The following is a 27,378-nucleotide window of genomic DNA, read 5'->3' as shown; positions in this document are numbered from 1 at the left end:
TTTTTAGCCTCACGACTTTATCCTCGAGTTCCAGAGCCTTAGTGCTGCGGCTAAGTGTATCTTTTTCCTTATCTTGAAGCCTCTCAACAACTACCTTTCTAGCAATTACAGCTTGAAAAAGAGGAACAATGAAAAACAAATACAAACTGAGAACAAAAACGAATTGATAAAATCACCGAAACCTCGTTAGTCGCAAAAACAATACCTTATATCCGAGGGTAGTTGTTATCCTGGCCAAATGATCGGGTTCAAAAAACCGCAAAGAATTCTCATACTCTGTCAAAATGAAGAACAACATATAAGCAAACAAGCAAACAAAGAACAAACAAAGAACAAGTCAAGAAATAAAAAAGACACTAACTCTCAGGGTCAAAAGCGCTGCCTCGAGTATCATCTTCAATAGAAAGCTTAGCTGTTGTAGGGACCTGAGGAACTTTATCCTTTTCTGTGGCAACCTCGCCCTCCTCAGGAACCTCATCAGTATCAACCTTAGCCTTTCCGAAGGCTGCCTTCGCTGTTTCATCTACAACACGGAGTGAGTACTTGGAACACCACAATAACGGCGGATTTTAAGGATCATCATCCTCACCTGACCCAGGCACGTGAACAGATAGCAATTTTTCCCTTATATCGGTGCCAAAGGCCTCATTGTAGTCGACCACGGATTGAGGTAGAGTGGAGCCCTCGGGTAAAGGATCCACCCTTAAAAGCATCGAGGGCTCGTGGTATGGCTCCGCAGCTGCGCCAACAGTATTTTGCAATTCAATCAAAAACTTAACAGAGGCACCGCTGGAATCAACAAAGCCTAATTTAGGCACAAATTTGATAATATTTTTACCTGTCTCAGCAGGCACCGGGTCAGGCTTGTCCATCTTGGCAGCAACAGCACCCTCGAGGTGCACCTCTTTTAGAGGAGACATTGCCTTAGCTTTAGGGCGCTGAGATGAGGCCAAAGACAAATCCTCATCCAAAAATCCTTCATTGTCCACTTCATCCAGGACGTTAACAATTCTAGCCCCGTCTTCTTGCTAGCCTTCTTCAACTTTAGCGCAGCAAGAGTTCCAGCAGCCTCAAGCTCTGGCTTCGTAGCTTGTGGCCTAGCCTCAGGATTGTGTGTTGCAGGCATAGAGCTCTTGACAACCCTAGGTTTTTTTTTGCCAAAAATGCTTAGCTGTTGATCAACAGAGTCCTGTCCAAGCAAACTTTTCTTTTTAAGAGCCTCGAGGCTGGAGGTCTTAGACTTCTTGTCGACCTCGACCATAGGCAAAGAGGCTGAGTCCTCAGCTTTCTTCTTCTTCCCCTTACCGCCATTCCCACCTATATCAACGGAGCCAGTCACGCCAACCTCGCGCATCCGCCTGGAGGGATTGCGAGGTTTGGCGTGAGGTTCGACCTCTATACCCATCTCTGAAAGAACACGGTTCACTTGGAGACCGTGCGTAACAAATTTGCGAGTAGATAAATAGTCGCTCTCATGGCAAGGACAAAGAATATCCGTGGCCTGTCTTTCAACCTCATAAACAAAAATGCCGGCATTAACTTCCTTCGGCACACTCAATCCAAATATAGGATAAGGGATTGGCCTATGGTACCATGGTACCGTCTTCATTACAATTTCCTTTGGTGCCCATCTGCTAGAAAGGGGCAAAATGTCTGTCACCAAAAATTCCTCAACCAAATCTTGCCTAGCAATTGACGAGCAAGTAAGGACAAAGGCATCTTTGCAGATTTGGAAAGCTTTTGACCTTATGAATGGAGGAGTAGTTGTAACACTCAAAGGAGACATCGAAGTAAAAAACGGGTAAAACGGCTGGCCATAGCTGGAAGTCTCAGACATATCCATCTTAATATAGAACCAATAAGTAAGGCACTCGTCTTCCCACCTGTTCTTCTATGCCGCAGAAAGCTCAACTCTGGAAATTTTCCAGCTTTCATTCTTCCTCTGGGTCGTTAACGTGCAACAGCCAAATTGCGTCTCAAAAACACCATTCTCATCATCACACTCGACCCTTTTCTTCTGCACATGAAGCTCAAACAACCTCACAAATCTGTCAACATTGATCACACCTCCAAACGTGCGCTCAACTCAGTAAAATTTGGAAAGTGCCATGAAGGAGTTAGAAGTAAACTGATGAAGCTTGGCACTATATCTGTCCAAGATCAGAGGCAATGTTTTATCGCAGGGAAACCGCATACCAGCGGTAAAGAAGTCCCTAAACACCACAGCCTTGCTAATTTTTGGTTTCGGCACAAGCTCATCACTAGGAGGCCTAGCAATACCCTCAGGAAAATATCCTTTGCTGACGTAGAAGTCAATTGTATTCTGCAAAACCAAGGACCGCCTGAAATGAAGGGTTAGAGGGAAATCATCCTTGCCAGCCATTAGCTCGACGGGTCAGCCTCTACGTTTGTAAGATCCTCCCCACTCTCAGTATCAGAAGAAATCACAACCTCACCAGCCTCGCGAACCTCTTGTTCCTCAGTAGCGTCACCACATAGCCTCGTTTGTTCTGCTTGTTCTTCAGAAGTCATCCACCTCACCATTTGCAAAATCCGAGCTAGCCGAACAACACGCAAATAGTAAATCGAAACAAAAATAATAAAATAAGAGGTTAACAAGAATGAACAATATGGAAAAGATCAATACCTTCGAAGCTCTGAAGATCAACGAAAACAACAAAGGAAGCACGAATCTTAAAGCACTAAGCAAGCAATGCACAAAGTCACAGCAAGACGCGAGGGTAAGCCTAAATGACTCGCACCCCCCGCCTTTTATAAGCGCACTAACGGGCGTGAACGGGCGCCTCAAACCTCAAACCGAAGCCGAAGCGACAACCAATCAGAAGTCAACACGTAAGGCACAAAAAGTAACCGTGGGCTCATCTCTCCTCCGACGCTCGAGGGTGACATTTTTTGGTAAAGCGATCCTTTGTCGTGGGTTCGACTCGTTGGAGTCGACCCCCGCCCACGAGGGGCTACTGTTGGGGATCGCCCAAAAACTAAACAACCTCGAGCGCCATTCGTAGCCAAAAACACCCTAACCTCACAAGTTCAGGGCTAAGAAGCAAAACTCGGTTAACCTCGCTAGTTTTGTATCAATGAACAAAACTCAGCCAACCTCGCATCTTCTTTGCTATTTTGGGACTTCGAAGCTAACAACTATTGGCTAACAACTAAACTCCAATTGAACTATCCCTCGAGTGTTCGAGGTTAGTCTCGAACACAGAGTTGTCATCTCCTCTACTCTTTACTCAGGAACGCAACCTAAAGGAAGATATCACGAGGTTACAAGCTCTTGAAATAACATAACGGACCAGACGCCATGAGGTTAGGCGTTCTTCTTGGGACAAGGGGGAAGGCACGAGGTTGAAGGTTTCACTAGGCGCGAGGGTTATGATTCGAGGCTGGAAGCTTGATCTAGTGCGAAGGAGAAGTCCCAAGGTTAAGAGGATGAAGGCGTGAGAAGCGTGACTACACAAAGGCGTGAGAAGCGTGACTACACAAAGGTGTGAGAAGCGTGACTACGTAGGGGAATTCAATTTGTACATGTTACACTAATGACCTTTATGGACAGTATATCCTAGGAATGTAGTTGAAGGATCGGGATAGGCGACCGGGGGGGGGGGGGGGTTGAATGGGAGCCGATTCAAATTTTCTCAAAGAACCTCGGCTAAAATCCCAAATCAATCCACAAACCTCTCTTCTAGCAAAATCAAGTCAACTTAGCTATGCACAAGCTAATGGACTTACGAATGATGCTCGGAACCCAATTTGAGACTAGCGGAAGTAAGAAGGACAACAAACAAGTGTCGGAAGAAGGATTTTGAAAACCACCACCTTAGTTCGAAAAATTGCAGAAAAACCTTCAGAAAATTCCAAATTTTCAAAAAGTTCTGGAAAAACCTTAGGAAAATTCCGGAACTTCGAAAATTTCCGGAATATTCCGAAATTCCAAAATAAGCCTTCGTGAGGAAGGTGGAAAAATCCTAAACTCGATCGAACGACCTCGAAAAATCACGAAATTTGAACCATAGACTCACAACAACATACCAAAGTTATTCCCAAAGTTTCAAGTCAAAAAGCTCACGAATTGGTCACAAGATTCCATGGATTTTGAGACGGGCACAAGAAGGGTATTTTCGGGAAATCTCAAAATCCAAGGTGCTCGTGCATAGATTTGCTAAGGGATCATCCTAGATGTTCGTGCACATGTCCTAGCATCGATTTGCCCCAAGAAAAACACACCAAAGCGCTGCCAATCGTGAGATCCAAAAATTCACCCAAAAATCCTCCGAAAATAGGGTAAAAGAAAAATGGGAGAGACACTAGATTTAGCCATGGATTTGACATACAAATTCAACTAAATCATGAGGTCAACATCTTTACAAGATGAGGACTAGCCTCCTCCCTTCATCCACCCACTAAAATGAAGAAATCAAGAGAAAAGAGCAATCACCTTCTCATCTCCCTCTCTCCTCTCTCTCTCTCTGTAAGCACTTGGCTAGCCTCTACGCAAATGAATTAGGGTTTTCTCAAGAGGTGTTGAAATGAACAGCCATCCACCCATATTAATAGTTCGGGACAGATGACCAAACTACGCCTACAACTACAACTAGGACAATTACCCATGTAGGGGCATTTTGGTCCAAGTTTTTTCTGCGCTCATCGGACGGACACGCCACCTTCACGACTTTACTTCACCTCAACACAAGCTTCGCGATGATGCCACGTGCCCTCCTTCTTGAAGCTCCGGCTGCACCAGGCTCGCCCCCGGTTTTGAGGCCCAAACCGACAAACCTGCCTGCGTGGTGGTTTTGAGGTCCAAACCACCCAAACTGTCCATCTCCCCTTGGCCGCCACATGACCTCCTCGATGTCGATGCGTGTCCGGTCTCCGCGAAGCCTTTGACGCCTTCAAGTCTTTTGCTGCCAGCTCCCGGGCCGTCTACTTGACTCGCCTCCATCCCCCTTGACTCGACCGACACCGTCTCCATCTCGTCATGTTCTCTTGCTCTTCCGTGCATCGTGTGGACCGCTTATGACTCCCCCTGGACTCCTCGGGTCCATCAGTCCAAGCGTACTCACGGTCATCCTTCACCACCATTGATCCATGGGCATGAACCTTTCCCTTGACCTGCACCGCACGCCGTTGGCTGTGACACCGCATCCTACACCTGCACATCACAAGCTAAGAGCAACATCATTCCAACACACACGTTGTCAATCACTCATCATCCAAGGGTGACCACCATTGGTCCTCAATCTCCCCCTTGATGAGTACATTGACAACACCCAACACAAATTCAAAGTTTGAATAAAAAAACAAGAAACTTAGAATAAAAAATCTCAATCCCCTAAGACCAGGGCAACAGCTCCACACAACTGAGATAAAATCACATGATCCCTCAAGTAGAGGCAGAAAGGGCTCGTGAAGATCCAAGCTCAAATTAAAGAGCGGCTCCTCAAGAAGAGGTAAAAAGCTCAACGCGATCGGCAAAAGAGCACAAGAGCATAAAAACTCAACTCCTCCTGAACAAATGCACTCCCCCTGAAATCATGCATAAATGCAATCTCTCCCTTTTGACAGATGAATGAGTTTGTGTAAAATTCTCTCCCCCTTGTTGACAATTCAAACATCAAGACGAGAATGAGAGCACAAAATGCACGTCATGGAATGCGTAATCTACTAAGCTTCTAATATACCACAAAATACTCTCAAAGGCTACAAGAGAGAAAATGCTTGGTGGATCAGAAAGAGCAAGAGCATCACCCTCAAGAGGATATTATGTTACAATCAGAAGGTGAAGCAAGTATCAAGTTTTAGCAATGTGTAAAAAGATCACCACATGAGCAAACACCTAGTCAAGGATCACCCAAGCAAGAATAAACTAGGCCATCAAGAGCTCATACAAGGAAAATACATTCTCAACCAAGCAAAACATTTTTCTTCTCATTTTTCACACAAAGCAAAATACATGAAGTGCCTTTGCGGCACAAAAAAGTCATGCTTCCCCAAGGGATGCATCATGGGCTAAACATTTGCAATGATATCTGGATCTTTGACCCAATTGAAAAGAATATGAATTCCAACCATAAGCTAAACATGGAACCAGCATTCAAACAAGGGCAAATCCTAACCAAGGATCTACTCATGGGTGATAAGCAAGTTAATAGAGTAGAATTTTGCATTAGATTTCAAAATAGTTAACTCATCATGTATACAATATCATCAAGAGCATAACTGCACATTGCATCAAAAATTACCAACCAAGGCACTAGCTCACAAGTGGCATAAGATAGTAGTCAGGGTGTATAAGAGAAGCTCATCTAGTGCAATATGATACAGGTGCAATGAAAGCCAAACTAGCATACTACAAAGATGCTAACAAGAAACATGGCTATACATGTATAATACAAGAGAAGCTCCAAAACTCAACTCAGAAAGGAAAGCACACACCCAACTCCCCCCCGCAAATGAGTAGAAGTGGCTTGATCCAGGGGTTTGGTGAAGATGTCTGCGAGTTGGTTTTGGGTAGAAACATAGCCAAGGTCAATGTCCCCTCTATCAACATGATCTCTCAGAAAATCATATCTCACATATATATGTTTGGTTTTTGAGTAGAGAACGGGGTTCTTGGCTACACTAATGGCACTCGTGCTATCACAAAGGAGGGGTATATGGGAAAAACTCAAACCAAAGTCTCTCAAAGTGGAGATCATCCACAACAGCTGGGAACAACAGCTAGCAGCAGCAACATACTCAGCTTTGGTGGTAGATTGAGCAACAATGGATTGTTTGCGGGAAGACCAGGAAACCAAAGAAGAACCAAGAAACTGGCAGGTACCAGAAGTGGACTTGCAATCCAACCGACACCCAGCAAAATCCGCATCGGAGTATCCATGAAGTGTGAGTGTCGAGGAAGCAGAGTACCACAAACCAAACTCAAGAGTGAAACGAAGGTACCTCATGATTCTCTTTATGGCTTGACGGTGAGATGTTCTCGGTGAAGCTTGAAAACGAGCGCATAGACACATGGCCAAGTGTATGCCCGGCCTCGTCACCGTCATGTACAGGAGGGAGTTGACATGCTCCGGTATTCCTTCTAGTCCATCAGTTCTTCATCTTCATCCACATCCAAAGCCATTGTCGTCGCCATAGGAGTTGACAATGGCTTGGCGTCAGCCATGTCAAACTTCCTCAGCACATCCTTCGTGTACTTGCCTTGGTACACAAAGGTTCCATCCTTGCTTTGCTTGATTTGTAGCCCGAGGAAGAAGGTCAATTCACCCATCATTGACATCTCAAATTCCCTGCTCATATCATCTGCAAACTTGGCAACCAGAGCATGATGAAGAACCACCAAAGATAATATCATCCACGTATATCTGAATAATCAACAAGTCATTGCCTTGCCTGAGGAGAAAGAGTGTTTTTATCAACTGACCCCATTTCAAACCCATTCCCAAGCAAAAAGGATTTCAAACTAGCATACCACACTCGGGATGCTTGTTTTAGGCCATAGAGAGCTTTCTGGAGTTTGAAAACAAGGTTAGAATGTTTAGGATTTTCAAAACTAGTGGGTTGTCTCACATACACTTCCTGTTCAATAAAACCAGTTAGGAAGGCACTTTTCACATCCATTTGGAAGAGCTTAAAACCTTTAGCCATAGAAAAGGTTAGAAGAATTCTAATTGCTTCTAAACGGGCAACAGGGGCAAAGGTTTCCTCATAATCAATTCCCTCTTTTTGCCTAAAATCTTGGGCAACCAACCTCGCTTTGTTTCTCACAACCAACCCATCCTCGTCCTGTTTGTTTTTGAAAACCCATTTTGTTCCTATAGGGTGGCAATTTGGAGATGATTCAACTAAAATCCAAACCTTGTTTCTCTCAAAATTTTCTTACTCCTCATGCATGGCATTGACCCAATTTGAATCAAATAAAGCATGTCCAATATCTCGGGGTTCAAAAAATGGCAACAAATGCAGAATGTGCAAAGTGTGAAATCTGGCTAGAGCTGTGCCTAGTGGTGTGCTCATGCATGTTACCGATCATCTGTTGTGGAGGATGGTTATACTGAATGTGCCGTGGAGCCCCTCGCTCTAAAGTCGCCTCCCCCTCAACAACAGCTGGATCACTCTGACCTTCTTCTTCATCATCATGTAGTAGTACTTGTTGATGGCTTGTAGTAGTGGGAGAGGAGGTAGGACCATCAACCATCATAGTCAAAGTAGAAGGTACAGGTGTGGCAGCTGGAGCACGATCAATCTCATCATCCTCTTCATCACCACTATCACCACGCTCTTCCTCTTCCTCAAAGATGCTCTGCCCTACCTCATATTCACTTGCAACCTCAAAGACAGGAGTTGTGAAAGGCATAGTTTCATCAAAAGTAATTTCACAAGTTTTCACGATCCAGTTAGTTTCAAGGTTAAGCACACGATAAACACGACTATGAGAGGCATAACTAAGAAAAATACCATCCATAGAACGAGACTCAAATTTGTCCAAATTACCTTGCTTGAGAATAAAACACTTGCAGCCAAACACTCTCAGGTGACTTACTTTGGGGGTACGTCGATGCATCAGCTCATAAGAGGTTTTCTTTAGGAAAGCTCGCAAGAAGATTTGATTGGAAACATAGCAAGCAGTGTTGACGGCTTCGACCCAATATTTTCTAGGAGTCCTATGCTCATCAAGCATCATCCTAGACATTTCACAAAGGGTCCTATTTTTCCGTTCAACAACACCATTCTGAGTAGGGACATAAGGCGATGAAAACTGGTGTTCAAGACCAAGATCATTGCAAAAGGTTTTAAAACAAGCATTCTTGAATTCTGTGCCATTGTTACTACGAATAGCTCTCATGGCATCTGTAGGTTGCTCATTTTTCAACCTCAAGATCAAATTTCGAACAAAAGGAAATGCCTCATCCTTAGTTTTCATGAAGAAAACCCATGAATACCTCAAAAAATCATCAACAATCACAAGCACATACCACTTCCCACCAACTGAGCAAACGCGAGCTGGACCAACTGTATCCATGTGCAACGGCTCCCCTGGATGCTCAGTCATCACCTGATTCACAGGTGGGTGAGAAGCGGCAACCATTTTCCCATGACGACATGGAGCACAAACAAGATTCTTCTCAAATTTTAGCTTCGGCAAACCTCGAATAAGATCAAGAGCGCTCAAGCGGGAAAGCAAATCAAAGCTCAAATGACCCAATCTCCTATGCCACTTCTAAAGCTCAGAAGATGAACCAGCCACTAGACACTGAGAGAGACCAAATGACTTAGAGAAATCCACTCGAAACACTTGACCCTCGGGGACGATCATACACACAAGATCGCCTCGCGAGTCTAAAATCCGTGAAGCCCAACGCTTGAAATGAACCTCAAAGCCATCATCAAGGAGTTGCGAAACTGAGAGAGTCAACAAGAGCAACTTTCTTAAGCATGAAATTCTCACTCACCTTGATGGCACCCTCAGACAATACCTTACCCTTGCTATTATCCCTAAAAGTGATGTACTCCTTGGTCATCACCGGGGTGCGGCTGGAGAACCATCTATGATCACCGGTCATGTGTTGAGAGCAACCAGAATCAATGAGCCACGTGTTCTCCAGGCCTCCGACCTGCTCAAATGAAAGGAGACCAAAGATGAGCAAATGTTTCAACACTAGGGTTAGTGAAGCAAGTAGAATACTAGTGTCGAACCATTTGCTCAAGAGTGGGGTTAGTAAAATCAACCATATCTCGTCTCACTGGAGGACTACGACCACCATGAGGGGGAAAACGTGGTTCGTTGTACCTCTAAGACTCAAAACCATGGTCATGCTATCCTAAGTCATATTGATCATGATGAGGAGCATGCCTGGCAAAACTACAAGAAGGAGCTGAACAAACACTCTCCACACGACGAGGTGGAGGAGCTATTCTAGGCACATGTACACCATGAGAGGGGTGGTACATGTCCTTGTTGCCCCATGCACGCGCACGCCTCAAAGCTTTCTTCTTTCGAAAATAAAACTCCTCAAGATGACCCACCCTTTTGCAAAACTCACAGTGGAATCGAACATGTTGTTTTGGCTGTGGGTTAGCTTTGGATTGAGGGTTAACTCTCAGCGGTGGGTTAGCTTTGGGTTGAGTGTTCATTCTTAGTTGTGGTTTGGCTTGGGGTTTTGGTGGAGGTTTCTTCAAAGGCATATCAGGGAGTGTGTCAAGCTTGTTTCTGAGGTGATTGGGTTTTTCAACCCAAATGACTTTCTTTGGAACTTTTGGTGGTATCTCAATGAACACTCCATCTTTAACACACTTTGTAAGGTCTTTCTTACACTCTGGGTTAGGTTTCTCTCCACTCAGCTCGGGTGGCTCATAAGGGCTGGAGTTTGCTTGTTTTTCTCTCTCACCATTGCACTGATCAACCTTCTCATACAACCCATCAAAGATCTTTTCATACAATCTATAAAATGTACACTGCTTGATCACATTCCCAATCCCAAAACCATTAGCCCTTTTAAACTCCTGAATCATCACACCCAATAGAGGTTCCCTACTTGACACCCAACTGAGAACTGTGCGCAAGTAGTGATTTTCATCCTTAGTACTTTGCAAAGAATGTCTAAGTTCAGGACACTTTGTGCATTCAGGAACTTTAGATTTAGCAATTAAATCAGATTTCTCTAAAGCTCTAATCTTAGCACATGCATCATCAAGTTGAATTTGTAAAGTAGGGTAAGATTTGCAAGCACCAAGTAACACAGGTCTAGTTTTGATTTCATCTAAAGAAGCCCTAGTCAAATCAATTTCATCCACAAGCAAAGCATGCTTAGATTGCAAAGAAGCTATAGTAGACATGTGAACATCACACTCAACAACATCAGAAATAGTAGGAGCAGACTTGAGCATATCTATCTCAATCAAAGCACTCTCCAACTTTGCCTTAAGCTCAACTCGTTCACGAGCAGCCTTCTTAAGCAACTTATCTTGATTTAGCAGGCAATCAATAAGTTCTTCTACTTCTAAGGCAAGTTGTTTTGGAGTAGGCTTTACCTCTGTTTCTGTGTCGGAGTCGCTTTCTTTATCATCCTTCTTGGCGTTGATGGCCATGACACATTACCCGTCGTGGTTCTTGTCGGAGTAGAAGCAGAGGCCGTTGAAGTTCTTACTGTCCTTCTTTTTTGCCTTGCAATCATTGTCCTTCTCACTTGAGCTTGAGTCGGTGTGGTCGTCGATATTGAAGTCGACGTCGCTGAGGGAGGCGATGAAGGCGCGCGCTTTGTCTTTCTTGCGGTACTCCTTCTCATGATCGGTGTACTTCTTCTTCTTCTTGGTGCCATCCTTGTTCTTGTGCTTGTTGTAGTCATACCCGCTCTTGGACTTGTTCTTATCGGGGCAGTCAGCGGCGAAGTGACCTGGCTTGCCACAATCGAAGCAGTTGTTGTTGTTCTTTCACCGGTTCTTGCAGTTGTCGTTGAAGCGCGAATCGCCTCGTGATCAAGGCGAGCTCTTCATCATCAAGAACCTCCAGCTGCTCCTCTGACACAGAAACCAAAGAAGATAAGGCAAATGATATAGAAGAAGAGTTACCTAATGACTTAGGCTATCCCGAGCCTAACATGAGAGCCATACTATTTGGATCAGTAGGACTCCCTTATTTTGCTCGGAGCCTATTGTCAACCTCCATCGACTTCAGCTTGGCAAAGAGCTCAACAGTGGAAAGAGTCTCATAGTTTGTGGACTCGATGATAGCATCAACCTTCATACCCCACACCTCGTGATCCAAAGCATGCAGGAGCTTCAAAGCTCTATCATGATCGGTGTAGGGCAAGTTGGTAGTGTTTGCTTTCATCTTGTTCACAATAGCAAGAAAGCGCTGAAACAAAGCATCGGCAGATTCACCGGCCAAATGAACAAAGTTCTCATACTCACGCCGATAAGTCTCAAAGAGTCTTGCCTTCACTTGGCTGTTTCCCTCATAGAAACTCTGAAGTCTGGACCAAATCTCATGAGCGAGAGACAGATCCTCGACACGATCGAACTCACCACAGCACAGACTCGCAAACACGATATCAACCGTCTTGTTGTCGGCGTGATACTTATCGCTATCATCCTGAGTCAAGCAAATAGCGGGAACCATGTATGCTACATCTTGAGTGATCTCCCAAACCCCTACTCCCTTACTATTAAGATGGGCTCTCATGCGAGTTTTCCAGTACCGATAATTAGAGCCATCAAAGTAAGGTGCAACGGTCGAGGAAGAATGCTTAGAGATCACCACAATGGGTTTCGAAACCGATTAGGGTATGTAGAAACCTTAACCGGCTCCGATACCAATTGAAGGACCGGGACAGGCGACCAGAGGGGGGATGAATGAGAGACAATTCAAATTTTCTCAAAGAACCTCGGCTAAAATCCCAAATCAATCCACAAGCCTCTCTGCTAGCAAAATCAAGTCCACTTAGCTATAATGAACCTAGGAATGATGCTAGGAACCCAATTTGAGACTAGTGGAAGTAAGGAGTACAAATGAGTATCAAAAGAAGGATTTTGAAACCAACACCTTAAATCAGAAAATTCCAGAAAAACCTTTGGAAAATTCCAGATTTTCAAAAATTTTCGGAGAAATCTTGGGAAAATTCCGGAACTTCGGAAATTTCCCGAATATTCCGGAATTCCAAAATCAGCCTTAGTGAGGAAGGTGGAAAAATTCGAAACTCAATCAAACGACCTCCAAAAATCACAACATTTGAACCATAGACTTACAACAACATAGCAAAGGTATTCCTAAAGTTTCAAGTCAAAAAACTCACGAATTGGTCACAAGATTCCATGGATTTGGAGAAGGGAACCAGAAGGGGATTTTCAGAAAATCTCAAAATCCAAGGTGCTCGTGTATGGATTTGCTAGGGGATCAACCTAGGTTTTCATGCACATGTCCTAGCACCGAATTACCCCAAAAAATACCCCAAAATGCTGCCAATCGTAAGATCCAAAAATTCACCCAAAAATCCTCTGGAAATAGGGAAAAAGAAAAATGGGAGAGACACAAGATTTAGCCATGAATTTGACACACAAATTCAACTAAATCACGAGGTCAACATCTTTACAAGATGAGGACTAGCCTCCTCCCTTCATCCACCCACTAAAATGAAGAAATCAAAAGAAAAGAGCAATCACCCTCTCATCTCCCACTCTCTCCTCTCTCTCTAAGCACTTGGCTAGCCTCTAAGCAAATGAATTAGGGTTTTCTCAAGAGGTGGTGAAATTAACAGCCATCCACCCATATTTATAGTCTGGGACGGATGATCAAACTACCCCTACAACTACAACTAGGATAATTACCAACGTAGGGGCATTTTGGTCCATGTTTTTCTGCGCTCATCGGATGGACACGCCACCTTCACGACTTTGCTTCGCCTCGATGCAAGCTTCGCGATGATGCCACGTACCGTCCTTGAAGCTCCGGCCGCACCAGGCTCGCTCCCAGTTTTGAGGCCCAAACCAGCAAACGTGCCTGCGCTATGGTTTTGAGGCCCAAACCACCCAAACCGTCCATTTCCGCTTGGCCGCCACGCGACCTCCTCGATGTCGACGCGTGTCCAGTCTCCACCAAGCTTTTGACGCCTCCAAGTCTTTCGCTCCCGGCTCCCAGGCCGCGTACTTGACTCACCTCCATCCCGCTTGACTCGACCGACGCCGTCTCCATCCCATTATTTTCTCTTGCTCTTCCATGCACCGTGTGGACCGCTTATGATTCCGTCCGGACTCTTCGGGTCCGTCGGTCCAAGCCTACTCGCGGTCATCCTTCACCACCCTTGGTCCATCAGCATGAACCTTTCGCTTGACCTTCATCGCATGCTGTTGGCCATTACACCGCATCCTACACCTGCACATCACAAGCCAAGAGCAACATCATTCCAACACAACATTATCAATCACTCATCATCCAAGGGTGACCACAATTGGTCCTCAGTAGTAGTTGAGAAAGGACATTTTTGGAATGTAAAGTAGCTCACGGGTCACTATAAAAGGGGAGGTCTACCCTATTGTAGAGAGAGACTTATTGTTTTTTGAACTTATAAGTGCAATCTCTTTCCATTCACATCTGTTGGTGTCAAATTTCTTTGAGACCAACAACCAGGTCCTTAATAAAAAAACAGTTTGGATGAAATTCAAGATCGGCATTATTATTTGCAGTTAAATGATGAACTGAAGCAAGCTTTTCTTAGAACTTGGAACATGGAGAATATTATTTAGATGCAAAGTACGATTTGGGGTACATAAAAATGAATGACCAACATTGCTAATTCTCATACCTGAACCGCTGGTGGTGTGCACCTGATCAAGTCCATTGTACTTGTCGCACACGGTCTGCTAGGTGATGTGATCGGAGGCGCCACTATTAGCATATCAGTTTGTGTCCACCTCGTAGCCGGTGGTGGCCGAACCAGCAACCTTGGGCTGGTAATCTTCCTCAAAGCGGTACCAACACTCATCAGCTTCATGATTTGGCTTCTTGCAGACCTGACGGGCGACCTTGGTCAACTGTCCTCCTTGCTTGGGTGCACCTCCAGCGTTGTTGTTGAAGCCGTTGTTGAAGCCATGACCTCCAGCACCACTACTGCCGCCACGGCCACGGTTGCCATCGCGAGGATGGAAGCCACCGCGTCCACACGATGCAGAGTTGGCGGAGGATTGGAAGCCTCCACCATTGTTGTTTTCCGCCAGCATCTGAAGATGCATGTCAAAGGCCACAATCTGAGCGTAGAGATCACTCAGTGTCATGTCGAGCCTCCCTATGACAGAGGAAACCAGGGAGTTGTAGTCAGAGTCCAAGCCATTGAGGATGAACGAGATCATCTCATCATCCCCGACAGCCTTGCCAACGGTGGCAAGCTCGTCACCAATTGCCTTCATCTTCGCGAAGTGCACCGTGGCGGTCATCCCGCCCTTCTTGAGGCTTGCCAACTGCATGCGCAGATGAGTTGCGCGTGCATGAGACTGGGCAGAGAACATCCCTTCAAGGACCACCCAAACTTCTGCTGAGGATGTCAGCGTCGCTACTTGAGCGAGCACATCCTTTGTCAGCGAATTCAGAAGGTATCCAAGTAGCTGCTGATCTTGTGCCACCCATGTCACGTAGACTGGATTGGGCACGACCTCCACCGTCTTGTCCTCCTTGGTGATCTTCAGGGTCTTGGTTGAAGGCTCCACAGATTTCCCTTCAAGGATGTCGATCAGCTGAGCTCCACGGATGGTAGGCATGATCTGTGCCTTCTAGAGAAGAAAGTTGTCCCAAGTAAAAAGTTATCCCGAGTAAGTTTCTCGGAGACAGGCGGGCCAAGGCTCGCCGGCGCAGGGGCAGATGAGGAGGAGGCCATCGATGGAAGGTGGTTGGTTTGCTAGATGTGTTTTCTCGGTGGAATAGGGGCTATGATTACCATGTGAAGTTTAGGGTTAACGTGGGATGCCCTTGGCCTCCACGGTTCGGTGTTAAATAGCGGCAATGCCGAACAGATTACAAGGTTTGTTACAATATGCTTGTCGTGCAAGCTAAGCAAGAAAGGATCCTAGTTTATCTCTACTAGGATTTACATCCGAGAAGATTCAGGTTGTTACAACAACCTGAACACGTTACAACTCGTGACAAAAACGTTATATCTAAATATCTAACACAAACAGCTTTTCTAGTATTTTCTTCGATCCAATTCAAAACTCTGTAACTCAACTGACCTTTAGTATTATTTTTGTCCTTCAGCTAGCAATTTTCAAGTGCTTGGCTGGTTCTGTAGAGCCCAGGAGTGGCTCTACGGGCACTGAAAGGCCAGTGATCTTTGTGAGTTCTGACCCTTGGTGTCCTCGAAACCTGAATCCTTTCAGAACATCTTGTGAGTTCCCATGTGCAAGTGCGTGACCACGCAGGGGATTGACAATGCATCAGAATCCATGAGAAACATGATGGGAATTGTCGCTGCCACGTTCTGATTGGACGTACAACTGGCCACTTCTATATGCCATCAGCATGGGAAGAGCGAGAGCCAAGGATGCACAAGTGTTCTTTAAACAATTACTGTGTTTCATGCATCGGCCAAATTGATCTAAATTTAGGCTGTGTAGTGATACATTTTTTTTCTTTGGAATCAGGCAGTATCATATATGATATGATGGCCTAATGCTTATTTATGACTTTCTAGTAGCACAGCTATAAATATAAATGCATATACTTGTTCTTGTTGCACAGTTCTGCATCATGCGGACTGACTACTCACATTTTTGAAAGCTGAACGACATTGCCTTAAAGTAGTGTACTAGTGTATGCGAATCACCTATGATTCATTCTAATGGTGATTCACCGCGGAATCTTGAAAAAAACTGGCAATGATACTATCGCTGCTGGTTTTGCAAGAAGTTTCCATTATGAACTGGCGGTGAATTATCATTGCCGGTTCTAAACAGGTAGTGAAAATGGAGCAAGGATGACCAATTCTTTTGCTAGTGATTGAGGTGCCTGACACTTTTGTGCGCCGTGCTGACATTGTGCACCTATTCATCACTAATGCAGTGTATCACTATTTTTGTGGCCATCCATCTTCACCTCAACATTCTTCTATAGCCGACTGCCTATTGTGTAAATCTGCCTGCCCTGTCATTGCCATAGGGCCTCATGCACGATTACACGTTGCTGAGTCAACATCGATAAAACAACAATTTCGCTTGACGGTTGACAAGATCATATTCTCTTGTTCCTTTTGAAGAGGGGACCAGAGCACCTAAACAGTCGTTGTGATGCAAGCGGCGGAGTACCTAACTGGCAAAAACGATATTGCACGTTCCTCCAATGGAACTCATGGTTAGTTCATGCATCATGATGCAGTGCCGGCATTTGCCTTAAATATTGCATGCCAAATCGATATGCAATGCGAAAATTGATACTTAGGTTAATCCCAATGAAGAGTTTCATTTTAATGTTTTCAAGATAGCCACATAAGCAACATGAAAATGACATTGTGTTTGAAACTACCTCTACAATCCAAAATTTTATGGTGTAGTTTCATATGCACTACATGCAAGACACAAACCGTGTTGGTAATTATGCATACATGATGAAACCCCTCTTACCTCTCTCCTCATTAACTCACTGCCACATCATCAAAAATGTTGATAGGACACCCTAATTAATGTGCATGAAACCTCTATGAAACCTCACTAGGATTAGTCTTAAAGAAACTCTGTAGTCTCATGATAGACAGATTAATGGAATCTTGGTCGTCGAGCAAGAATTAACTAAAGTTGAGACACTTTTAGTTAACGTTCGGACCAGCTGAGTTGAGCACTTGAGCTATAGCTTTATTTACCTTGCACGCACAGATGTGCAAATTGATATGCATTCCTTGAGGTATTCTAACTTTCCAAGCTATCATGGTTCCATTACACACGTGTTTACACCAATGCCAAACGATGATTCCGATTTTAATTGTCAAATGCATGTCCATTTGAATTTTGAAGTACATGACAGTTTACTGCTGAATTCTGTTATTAGCGCACGCATGTAGAAAGTGGAAGCAAAGTAAATCGGTTGCTAACTAGAGTCCACCGATTGATAATCCTATGTTATTTTTTAATGAGAATTTCACAGATTTCTCTCTGTTTCTAGCACATCCTGTATGCGAATTAATGCCGCAGGGGATTTAAAAGGAGGCTACATTATAAGGATCTCATTTTGTAAAACTAAGTTCGGCTCGCTGATCTTTCCTTAAAGATCAATTTGATCATTGTGCATATAGAGGTTTATTCCTCCCTCCTTGTGTTTGCAAATTAAGTACTCACTGTCCCAAATTATACGTCATTTTGGCTTTTTTAGATTCATTTTTTTTTTGTGCATCTAAATATACACAGTATGTCTATATACATAGCAAAATCTATGAACCTAGAAAAGCTAAAACTATCTACAAATTGAAATGGATGGAGTATTGTGTCAAGGCCCATTAAAATTTAATTTTTTTGCTTCCTTGTGACTTGCGAGAACATAAGATCTAAGTTTAGAACCGGTTCATTGTAGTGTAATCTATACACTGGATTCAAGTCCTATATTTAGAAAGGTGCTCGTATTATAGGATAATATTTATTTCAGGAATAATTGACTCTATCTTTCGGTAGTAAGCGAGGCATCTGTTCTAAGTATTTGTATGAGTATGTGTGTATATATTTCTGTACCATATTTTGTAAACAAAATGAGTTTATTCAGCCGGGCTTGGTGCGTTGAAGGTCTAGCGTCGAGTATATGTCATGAAACTAAACGAGGATGATGACATTCATCCGAGACGACTAATATCGACATCCGCGTTAAATCTACCTGCATAACACTAAAGAATTACTTTATGGTCTCCAGTGCAATTAGTTGAAGGTCTGCAGTGCGCGATGCGGTGCAAAAGTGTACTGATGACTGTGCATTACGTACGTAGTAGTTGAAGTGGAATAATGAAGAGCGAAGTGGATTACCAGTACTGAGAATTGACTTTAGATCCCACCCCTTTTAATCTCACCCTTTAGTCTTGGTTTAATTTTGACCCGGGAAAAAAAAGGAGGTACGTCACGGTAGGCTGGAATGGAACGCACCTTTACTTTCGGTTCCTTTTTTGCAACCGGGACTACGGGCCACCCTTTAATCTTGATTAAAACGGCTAGTTTCCGGGCACCGACGGCGCCACCCTTTACTCCCGGTTGGATCCACCAACCGGGATAAAAGATCCAACCTTTTGTCCTAGTTGGATTTACCAACTAGGATAACTGGTTTACTCCCGGTTGGTAATTCAAACCGGGACAAAAGCTAAACCGGGAGTAAACACCAACCGGGACAAAAGCTCTAACCTTTTGTCCCGGTTAGATTTACCAACCGGAATAAAATCTTATCTACAAGAGGGATCACTCCTCTAGCCCGAGCCACTCCACTCCACAAGGACAGAAGCTCATCCTCTCCATGGCGCCGAAGCAAGTCTAGGGAGGTGCTGCTGAATTTTTTTTCCTCATTTCCGTGGGGATTTCACTCATCTAAAGTGTTGTGAAGGTTAGCTACTTCATGCTCCGTTCATTTATTATTGTTAAGCTTTGTTTTATACTTTAGAGAGGGGGAAAAATGAGTTTGTTTCTTGTTAAGCATGTAGAGGATTTGTATTTATACATGTTTTTGAGCTACAATGTGATGGATATTTATAAATTAGCCATATAAATTGTAGGTGTAATTTCATACTCTAGTACTTTTCAGATAGAGATAGAGGTATGGAATTAGCCATTTTTAGAATAAGTAAACTACGTGGGAAATATTGAATTTTTTAATAGTTTAGTTATTTATAAATTAAATATGAGCTAAATAATTTGTGTATTTCTATGTAAACTTTTAGCAATATTTGAGTTTGCGATACTGATGTTGGAAATTATCAAGAAGATTCTTCCCGAGAATAATGAATTGCCATCCACAACATATGAAGCTAAACAGATTGGTTGCCCTCTAGGATTAATGATAGATGATAGCGATGCAGTAAAATAATTATTTAAGAAGGTAATATAACTCGTATAGAATTAATGAGTCATTCAAACTTATTGTAAATATAATTGCTAATTAAATATATTTTTGCATGTTTGAAATGTGTAAAGTTTTAATTTTTGCTTCATGAAGTCCAGCGAAACCCGGCGAGATCCGATGCCTACAAGTTCCACCCGGCGAGAATAAATTTTCAAATAGAAGAAAAAGAAATAGTATAGCATTTATGACTAGCTAAAACTTATTGTAAACAAACTTGCTAATTTAATATATTTTTGCATGTTTGAAATATGTAAATTTCTTATTTTTCGCTTCCTGAAATCCAGTGAAAACATAAATAGAATAAATTTCCAAATAGAAGAAAAAGAAATAGTATATAATTTATGACTAGTTAAAACTTATTGTAAACAAACTTGTTAATTTAATATATTTTTGCATGTTTGAAATATGTAAATTTCTTATTTTTTGCTTCCTGAAATCCAGTGAAAACATAAATCGAATAAATTTCCAAAAACCAGTCGGGAAATGAAAAACAGGAGAAGACCCCCATTTATCCCGTTATAAAGTAGAACCGTTATAAAAGGGAACTTTTCGATTCCCGCCTGGAAGTACCCATTTATCCCGGTTGATAATAAACCGAGATAAAAGGGGGGCCTTTTATCGCGGGTGATCATAAACCGAGATAAAAGGCTCCCCCTTTTATCTAGGTTTGTATTAGAAACCGAGGTTAAATGTCCTTTAATCCCAGTTTCAATTACAAACCGGGATAAAAAGAGGGTCCTGTATAAAAGGTATAGCGTCTTCTATACCCCCGCGCCCAACACTTCGCGAAATTTTCACTCGTCGTCCTCATCCTGCCCGTCGCCAGCCTCCGCTATCGCCGCTCCCCGTCACCGCCGCTGGCCCATCCTATTCGCCGGCCTCCTCCGTCTCCGTCGCCGCCTCCCCCGTCATCGTCGCACGTCCTCATCGCCATCGCGCCCCCCTCCAACTCCGGCGTCCCCCAGAATTAAATTTTGAAATTTGGTAGATTACATACAAAATAAATTTTGTATACATTTAGACCTCGTTTGGATCATTGCAATTGTTTGTGGAATATAGTTGTATACTTCTAATTAATGCTTAGAAATTAATTGAACTTTGGTACAAATGTTTAGAAATTTTTGTTGAAATGCTTAGAAATTAGTTGAAATTAGTACATTTTGTATATTACATTTGTATGTTATATTTTGTATATTACATTTTGTATAGTACATTTTGTATATTAGATTTTGTATGTTACAATTTTTTATATTACATTTTGCATAGTACATTTTGTATATTACATTTTATATTTCAAAAATGTAGTACATTTTGTATGTTTCAAAACAATTTGTTGAAATGATTTTTTTTATGGTTGTTCTATATATGATTTTATGTACAAAATAGTTGAGATCGATGGCAGACGACAAGGCCAGAAGGTATCTAATGGAGCGGATTGTTGCTGGTGATAGTAGTTCCAACCTTCCCATAGCATACACCGATGAAGAGGTAGCCAGGTAGACATGTTTCTCAACCTGTCTGCTAATGGCAATGAAGAGCCCGAGCCCCAGCCCGAGCAAAACGTTACCGTGGCAAAAGGGTCCTACGAGGTATTGATCATATTTTAACCCTCTCTCTATATAATATATGATCTTATTCATTATTATTATGTACTAATTAATTAATGAATCTTAAACTGTTAGCCCTCTGGATCGACGAACCGTCGTCCGAAGCCCCGAGGTCCTTCCAAGGTGAAGACTGGAACAAAAAAGGCTATCATCACGGAAGTCACAGAAAAGGGCAGGTCGGTTGCTCCCGAAAAAGTGGCAACATCACGGAAGTCACAGAAAAGGGCAGGTCGGTTGCTCCCGAAAAAGTGGCAACACAGTACGTGAGTCAGATCGGGGAAATCGTAAGGGAGAACGTGCCCATGAGCATAAGGGAATGGAAGGGCAAAACGACTAATCCATACGCGCTCCAGCATACAGAAAAGAATATATCGTGGGAAGAAGTTAAGAAACATTTCACATTTCCCGACGGATATATTGAAAATGATGTGAAAGTGTGGACAATGAAGAAGATGGTCACACAATTCCAGACATTCAAGAAGATGTTGGATACCACCTACATTAAGAAGGGACAAACTCCATATTTTACTATGGATCCACAGTGTAAGGACCACTGGGAGGTATTTGTACAATACAAGAGCATCGAAGACAGTAAGAATAAGGTCGCCCAGAACACAGGCAATGCTGCGGGGAAGGAGTACCATCATAAGCTAGGGCGAGGTGGTTATGCCAAAGCAATTCCTAAATGGAATTAGATGGAAAAGGACCTGATTGAGCAGGATATTGTACCAGGAACAATTGATTGGCCCGAATGATCGAAAAATTGGTATGACGCTCATGGAGGTGAGATAAACCCAGATGATGGGACGCTAGTCTTCGATGACCTGTTATGTGAAGCGGCCACAAAGCTTGACAAGATTATTAAAGATGTTAAGGATGGGACGTTGACGGTGTGCCGAGAGAATGATGAGCTCACAATGGCCCTCGGGAATCCCGAACACCCAGGACGTACCCGAGGGTTCGGGCTTGTTCCATGGAAGTTCGCATTTTGAGGTGACTTGGACATGTATAGAAGCCAGAACCGAAGAAAGGAGAAAGAGGATGAGAGGTAGCGGCGCACAATAGAATCCAAACTGCAATCTGTAGAAGTAAGAATGCAAGAGGGAGGCAGTAGACGAATGGCCGACGCAGTTGCCAGCCCTTCTCAACACCTCGGGAGCAGTTGTGCGTCCATAGGGCTCCCTGAGCCACATACGCAAGGATTACCCATGGAAGAGCAACTACTCCCTGTGGATGCCATCATGCAACGCACCACATGTGAGCTGCATACACTGATCGGCAACCTCAGCATTAAGGTACGTATATATACATAATATTTATGCACTGGAACCTCAGGAGTGCTTTGGCATTTTGAAGTTTAATAACTTCCTTTCTTTTATATATCCAGGTGGCGTACGGGAGTGCCTTACAAATCCTGCCAAATCATACATGCCATGGCATGGAGAATCCACCTGGCTATGCTAGTGTTGGTGTTGAGAGAATCCCTGATAGCCAATTTGAAGGCTTAGAGCTCGACTTCCCAGCAGGTGACGGGTCAACAACACTAGGAGAAGTTGTTCACAGGGTCATTCTATGGCGCAAACGCTACATCATCATCCCTGGCGTGGAGGCACCTCCTCAGAGCTCAAGACCACTCTCCGCAAATCCATAGCAGCAACCATCTCCTCAAACATCGAGACCATCATCTCCACCACAACCTGCTCCATGATCAAGGTCTCCATCTCCACCACATCCTGGTGGTTGGAGCGACGACGACGACAACAGCACCCCTCCACGATCACCTTCGCTGGGACTAAGAGCACCATTTAAGAAGTCGCGACTACCGCCTCCCAAGTCAAGACAGCGTAAGAAGAAAACAAATGAGCCTGAGGTGACTCCTGAGGAACACTGGGAGGCAATGACTCATGAGGAACGCTGGACCAAAATCCAAGTGCAAGCTAGTGAGTGGTTAAGGGAATAGAGGGAATTAAGAAAAGCAAGGGAGATGGAGCCACCGCCAGTAGATCGAAGAGAATTACATAAATTCATCAAGACACAAGAACAAGCCAAGAAGAGTCAACCACTACTATCGAACTATGAACGGGCATTAGTAAAGGTTGATGAGAAGAAAAAAGGGAAAAAAGTCGAGCTGCCAGCTGAACCGCCAAGTGAACCGAAATGGACCTTTGAGCTAGGCAAGCCTATGGTTAGTCCTGATTCGCTAAAGAAGCTATCAACGAAGATGTACGAATTCCATCAATGGTACATGAAGTTGTCTGCCGACGAGAGGGAGATGTTGGGCCTTAAGATAAAACTGATAGATTTTCATAGGGAAGGCGAGCCAGTCTTTTGGCTACGATTTAAGGATATATATGAAGTGTACCATCATGGTGCCCTAGACGTCTCTTTGATAAGTGCCTGGACTCTGTAAGTGTCCGTTTATATGTACATGTAAATTTTGGCTCATATCATTTTTTTGTGCATGTGTCGCCGTACAATTAACTTTGTCTTCCATTTTATATAGGATGCTAATTCGGACGTGCCAACATGAAGCGTACCTCCATATTGGCTTCATGGATCTATCCATAGCAAACCAAGCCCAGATACGAGATTTTCTAGATAAAATTTTGCTAGCAGTATACAATTCCTTAGACAGACAAAATTTAAAGGATCACATACTACTTCCATACAACTTCAAGTAAGTGTGTGTATACCATCTATATTCATTTCATTTTTCCTTACCTGATTAATGTTAGTTACTTCTAGTATATATTAACATTTACGTACACAGCTGCCACTGGATCCTCATTATTATTAACATTGATCGAAGTCATGTCACTGTCTTCGATTCGTTGAGGAGAGATCCGAAGAAGTACCAAGATGTGCAACACACGCTAGACATGTAATAATTCTGACCTCTATCTCTATACAAAATTTTGTTTCCTAAATTTTCACCTAACACTATATCATTCATTATTTTAATCCGCAGAGCATGGAGAGAATTCATCACGGCAAACAGATCAGGTCAATTCAAAGAAAAACTTACATGGAGAACAGACTTCCCGGTACGTATGAAGTCTGCACATTTTGTACATTCTATAGCACAAATATTTCATAACTTAATTATTTTTCCCCACTACAGTACTTAAGACAGGAACCTAGGAATGATAATCTATGTGACTACTATATCTGTGAGCACATGCATTATTTATTGGGACCCAAGACCATCAAGGTCACAGAGCACGATTTTAAAGTATGTAAAATAAAACTATTAATAGTTATTTATTTTCTACAATTGTTTGTGTAGAATTCACATATATGTATCTAAATTGCAAATGTGGAATATTCAATTGGGACTCTTGAAGAAGGAAAGAGTAGCGGCAATATGTGAAGGTCTCATTGTATTCCTGGTGGATGAGGTGGTAAATCCACAAGGAGACTTTTATTACGATGGACAAAAATTAGACCCTTCCAGCACCTCGATAAGAAGATCATTGTAGATATATATATATATATAGTTTGATTTAGTTTGTATATATATGTAATACGTACACTAATTAGATTTGTATATATATAGTACGCTAAGAATTGTATAGTATTTGTATAAATACTTGTTTGATTCATTTAAATACTTGTTTGATTCATTTAAATACTTGTTTGATTCGTTTAAATACTAGTTTGATTGATTTCGTTATAAAAAAATTCTCAACTACTAAAGGTTAACTAAAGGGGTATGTGAGATATGTACGAAATTATAGGCGTCATGCAGGCGCCTGCATGGCGCTGTACGCACGCACTTTAATCCCGATTTGTTTTACAAACCGTGACTAAAGAGGCGAGACTAAAGGGGTCTGTCCACCACCTGGCATGGCAGCCCCGTTAGTCCCGGTTGGTTTTACAAGCCGGGACTAAAGGAGGGTTTTATATCCCGGTTGAGCGACCCGTGATAAAAGATCCCCCTTTTATCTCGACGGATTAATCCTGGATGCATTTTCAGAGATATGCAGTCTATGAACCGGTACTAATACCGAGTTCTCTAGTAGTGTACATTGTTGTATGTTTATCCACTGATCAAGAGTTGATTTCTTACGCATAATCCTCCAATGCAAGTTCCTACACAGCTCACGTAGCAGACGTGTCACGATTGACTAAGCGCCCAACAACACTCCCTCAACTAGACAAAAAGTACCTAAGCAAGAACTCCCGCCAAATACTCCCCAGTCAAACTATTCATATGGTCGAGCTATCTTAGTTGTCCACTAGATCGAGTTAGCAGTAGCCTCGATTTTTTTTCTTCCGGAAACACCAATTTCATTCAGCATTTGTTAAACTACTTTACATCATTTATTTATATACACTCCATAATTCCCCTTCAACGCCATTTTGAACATTGCCATAGTTTCAAAATACACATTTTAACCATTTTTTCTTTAAACTAACGTGGTTAATGTCCACTAGCGTTGCTTTAGGTGGAGCGGTGCTCTAGTTCGATGGGTACTTTTTTTCCTTGAATCACCCTAGCGCGCACATTATTGACCGATTTTGCCTATTTTCACTAATTTGGAACCGCCATGTAGTCTTTATCGAAGTTAGATACTTCTAGGAATATAATTTCGACACTTTTGGGGGATTCCAATAAAAGAACCGCTAATGAGAGTTTAAATGTTATCATATTGAGTTCCGTTATTTGTAAATAAAAATTTTACTATAATATGATGAAGTTTAATACAAGTACTTGAACAAGCTTGACTCAGTCTGCTTAGCCTTTCGTGGCTCTATCACCGAAAACGGGTGGAATCAGTTCATAAGCATGTGCGCACTATGCATTTTTTTTTTGCAACATAATGGAGTAGATGGGGTGTAGATTTGCAACAAAGTGGCTTATTGGAGAATATTGCCAGTGACATATATGGTGTGGGTTTTTACAAATTTCTTCCCTTTTTTGAAAGTAGTTTTTTTCCTGATGAACCTATAGTAACCTCTATCTTATATCATCAATCTATATAAATTTTTGCATATTTTTAGTTAAAGCTAACAAAGTTTGACCTGATCAATGAATCTGAAAACCACATATATTTTGAATCGGTGGGGATAATTGACAGAAATATAAATTCCTGGTGGGATTCAAGGTACCTTATTAGTGATTCTTTGTTAAAATTAGGGTGAGAAATGATAAAATTAACTTATTTTGTCAGAGTTATATTAATAGCCACATATAGAACAATCATTAAAAAGATTTAATCGAGCAATCCAAGGGTAATTCAACTAATTATTGAAAATCTCAAAAGCAAAACACGTGACAAAGTTGGAAATCGTGTGGAGAAAGAAAAATCCGGGAGATGAAAATGGCTAAACACCTGCAACATTTGACCTTGAATTATATTCTAATGTTTTAATAATTATACAACTAGCTATGAAAAATTTGTGTTGAGCAGTTCAACTTTTTTATTCCATTTCGACTTTGTAATGTAGTTATCCGTCTTTAGGGAAAAGTTCAATGCACATATGGGAGAATAGTCATCGTCTATGCATATTCACCAACCAAAAGTGTGAGTGTGTCGACTAAACATGATCGAACAGAGAATTCGTTGTTTCTTCCTGGACGCAGAAATGGAATTGCCTCTCCTATAAAAAACATAAACGATCCTTAAACAACAGGGTTTCAAGTATTTTTACGTAGTAATCTCTATTCGCTCACCGATGAACCGAAGAGATCCCATGCATGCAAGAGGATTAGAGGAAGATCAGCCAAAATTTGATGGAGCTGATCTAGCCACTAGGTATGCCTAACCCCAAGTACTAGCTTTTGCGGAGCTAGCTGGCCGTTGCCCGTCGGCCAGCTGCGGCGGGTCTGGCCATCAGGAAGGCGAATGGTGGGTAAGCTCCTAGCTAGCTTCCACCATCAGCCTATAGCAGTTCAACGTCGCCATAAAAAACTCAAGCTCTAGGGCTATAAATGCCCTTAGGAGCCGGATGGTCTTCTTCATCTCATCTGCACGTACATTCCACTAGCGATAGATAACGATACACACACATCAGCTCAGCAGCCATGAAGCTCGTCCTGTGCTTGTGCATCTGCGTCGTCCTAGTCATCGCTTCGTCTCCGGTCCCACTCTCGGATAGCAGCCCTTCTCTGGGGTGGCGCTGGCTGCAGGACGCTGTCATCGTCGCCAACGGCCCAGCGGCGAACACAACCACTTCCTTTGGCCC

General features: G+C 42.8%; 1 protein-coding gene and 1 non-coding gene across 2 annotated transcripts; both read right to left on the bottom strand.

Moving 5' to 3' along the window:
* Positions 1-13,053: 13,053 nt before the first annotated feature.
* LOC140222508 (uncharacterized) lies at positions 13,054-15,511 on the bottom strand. Its single transcript, XM_072293220.1, has 2 exons — positions 14,319-15,511; positions 13,054-13,888 (listed from the first exon to the last, which is right to left on the bottom strand). The coding sequence occupies exon 1, from the start codon at positions 15,265-15,267 to the stop codon at positions 14,413-14,415; it is 855 nt and encodes a 284-aa protein (XP_072149321.1). The 5' UTR covers positions 15,268-15,511; the 3' UTR covers positions 13,054-13,888; positions 14,319-14,412.
* On the bottom strand, positions 14,745-14,880 carry LOC117854365 (small nucleolar RNA Z247). Its single transcript, XR_004640290.1, has one exon. It is a non-coding gene; the product is annotated as a small nucleolar RNA Z247 (small nucleolar RNA).
* Positions 15,512-27,378: the final 11,867 nt, after the last annotated feature.

The sequence above is a fragment of the Setaria viridis genome, chromosome 4 (assembly GCF_005286985.2).
Source record: "Setaria viridis chromosome 4, Setaria_viridis_v4.0, whole genome shotgun sequence".
In the NCBI taxonomy this organism is placed as follows: Eukaryota; Viridiplantae; Streptophyta; class Magnoliopsida; order Poales; family Poaceae; genus Setaria; species Setaria viridis.
The sequence above is the reverse complement of the archived record's forward strand: the minus strand, read 5'-3'. Positions and strand labels throughout refer to the sequence as shown.

Coding starts and splice junctions, on each gene's coding strand:
- LOC140222508 (XM_072293220.1), bottom strand. CDS start 15,267: ATGCCTACCATCCGTGGAGCTCAGCTGATCGACATCCTTGAAGGGAAA.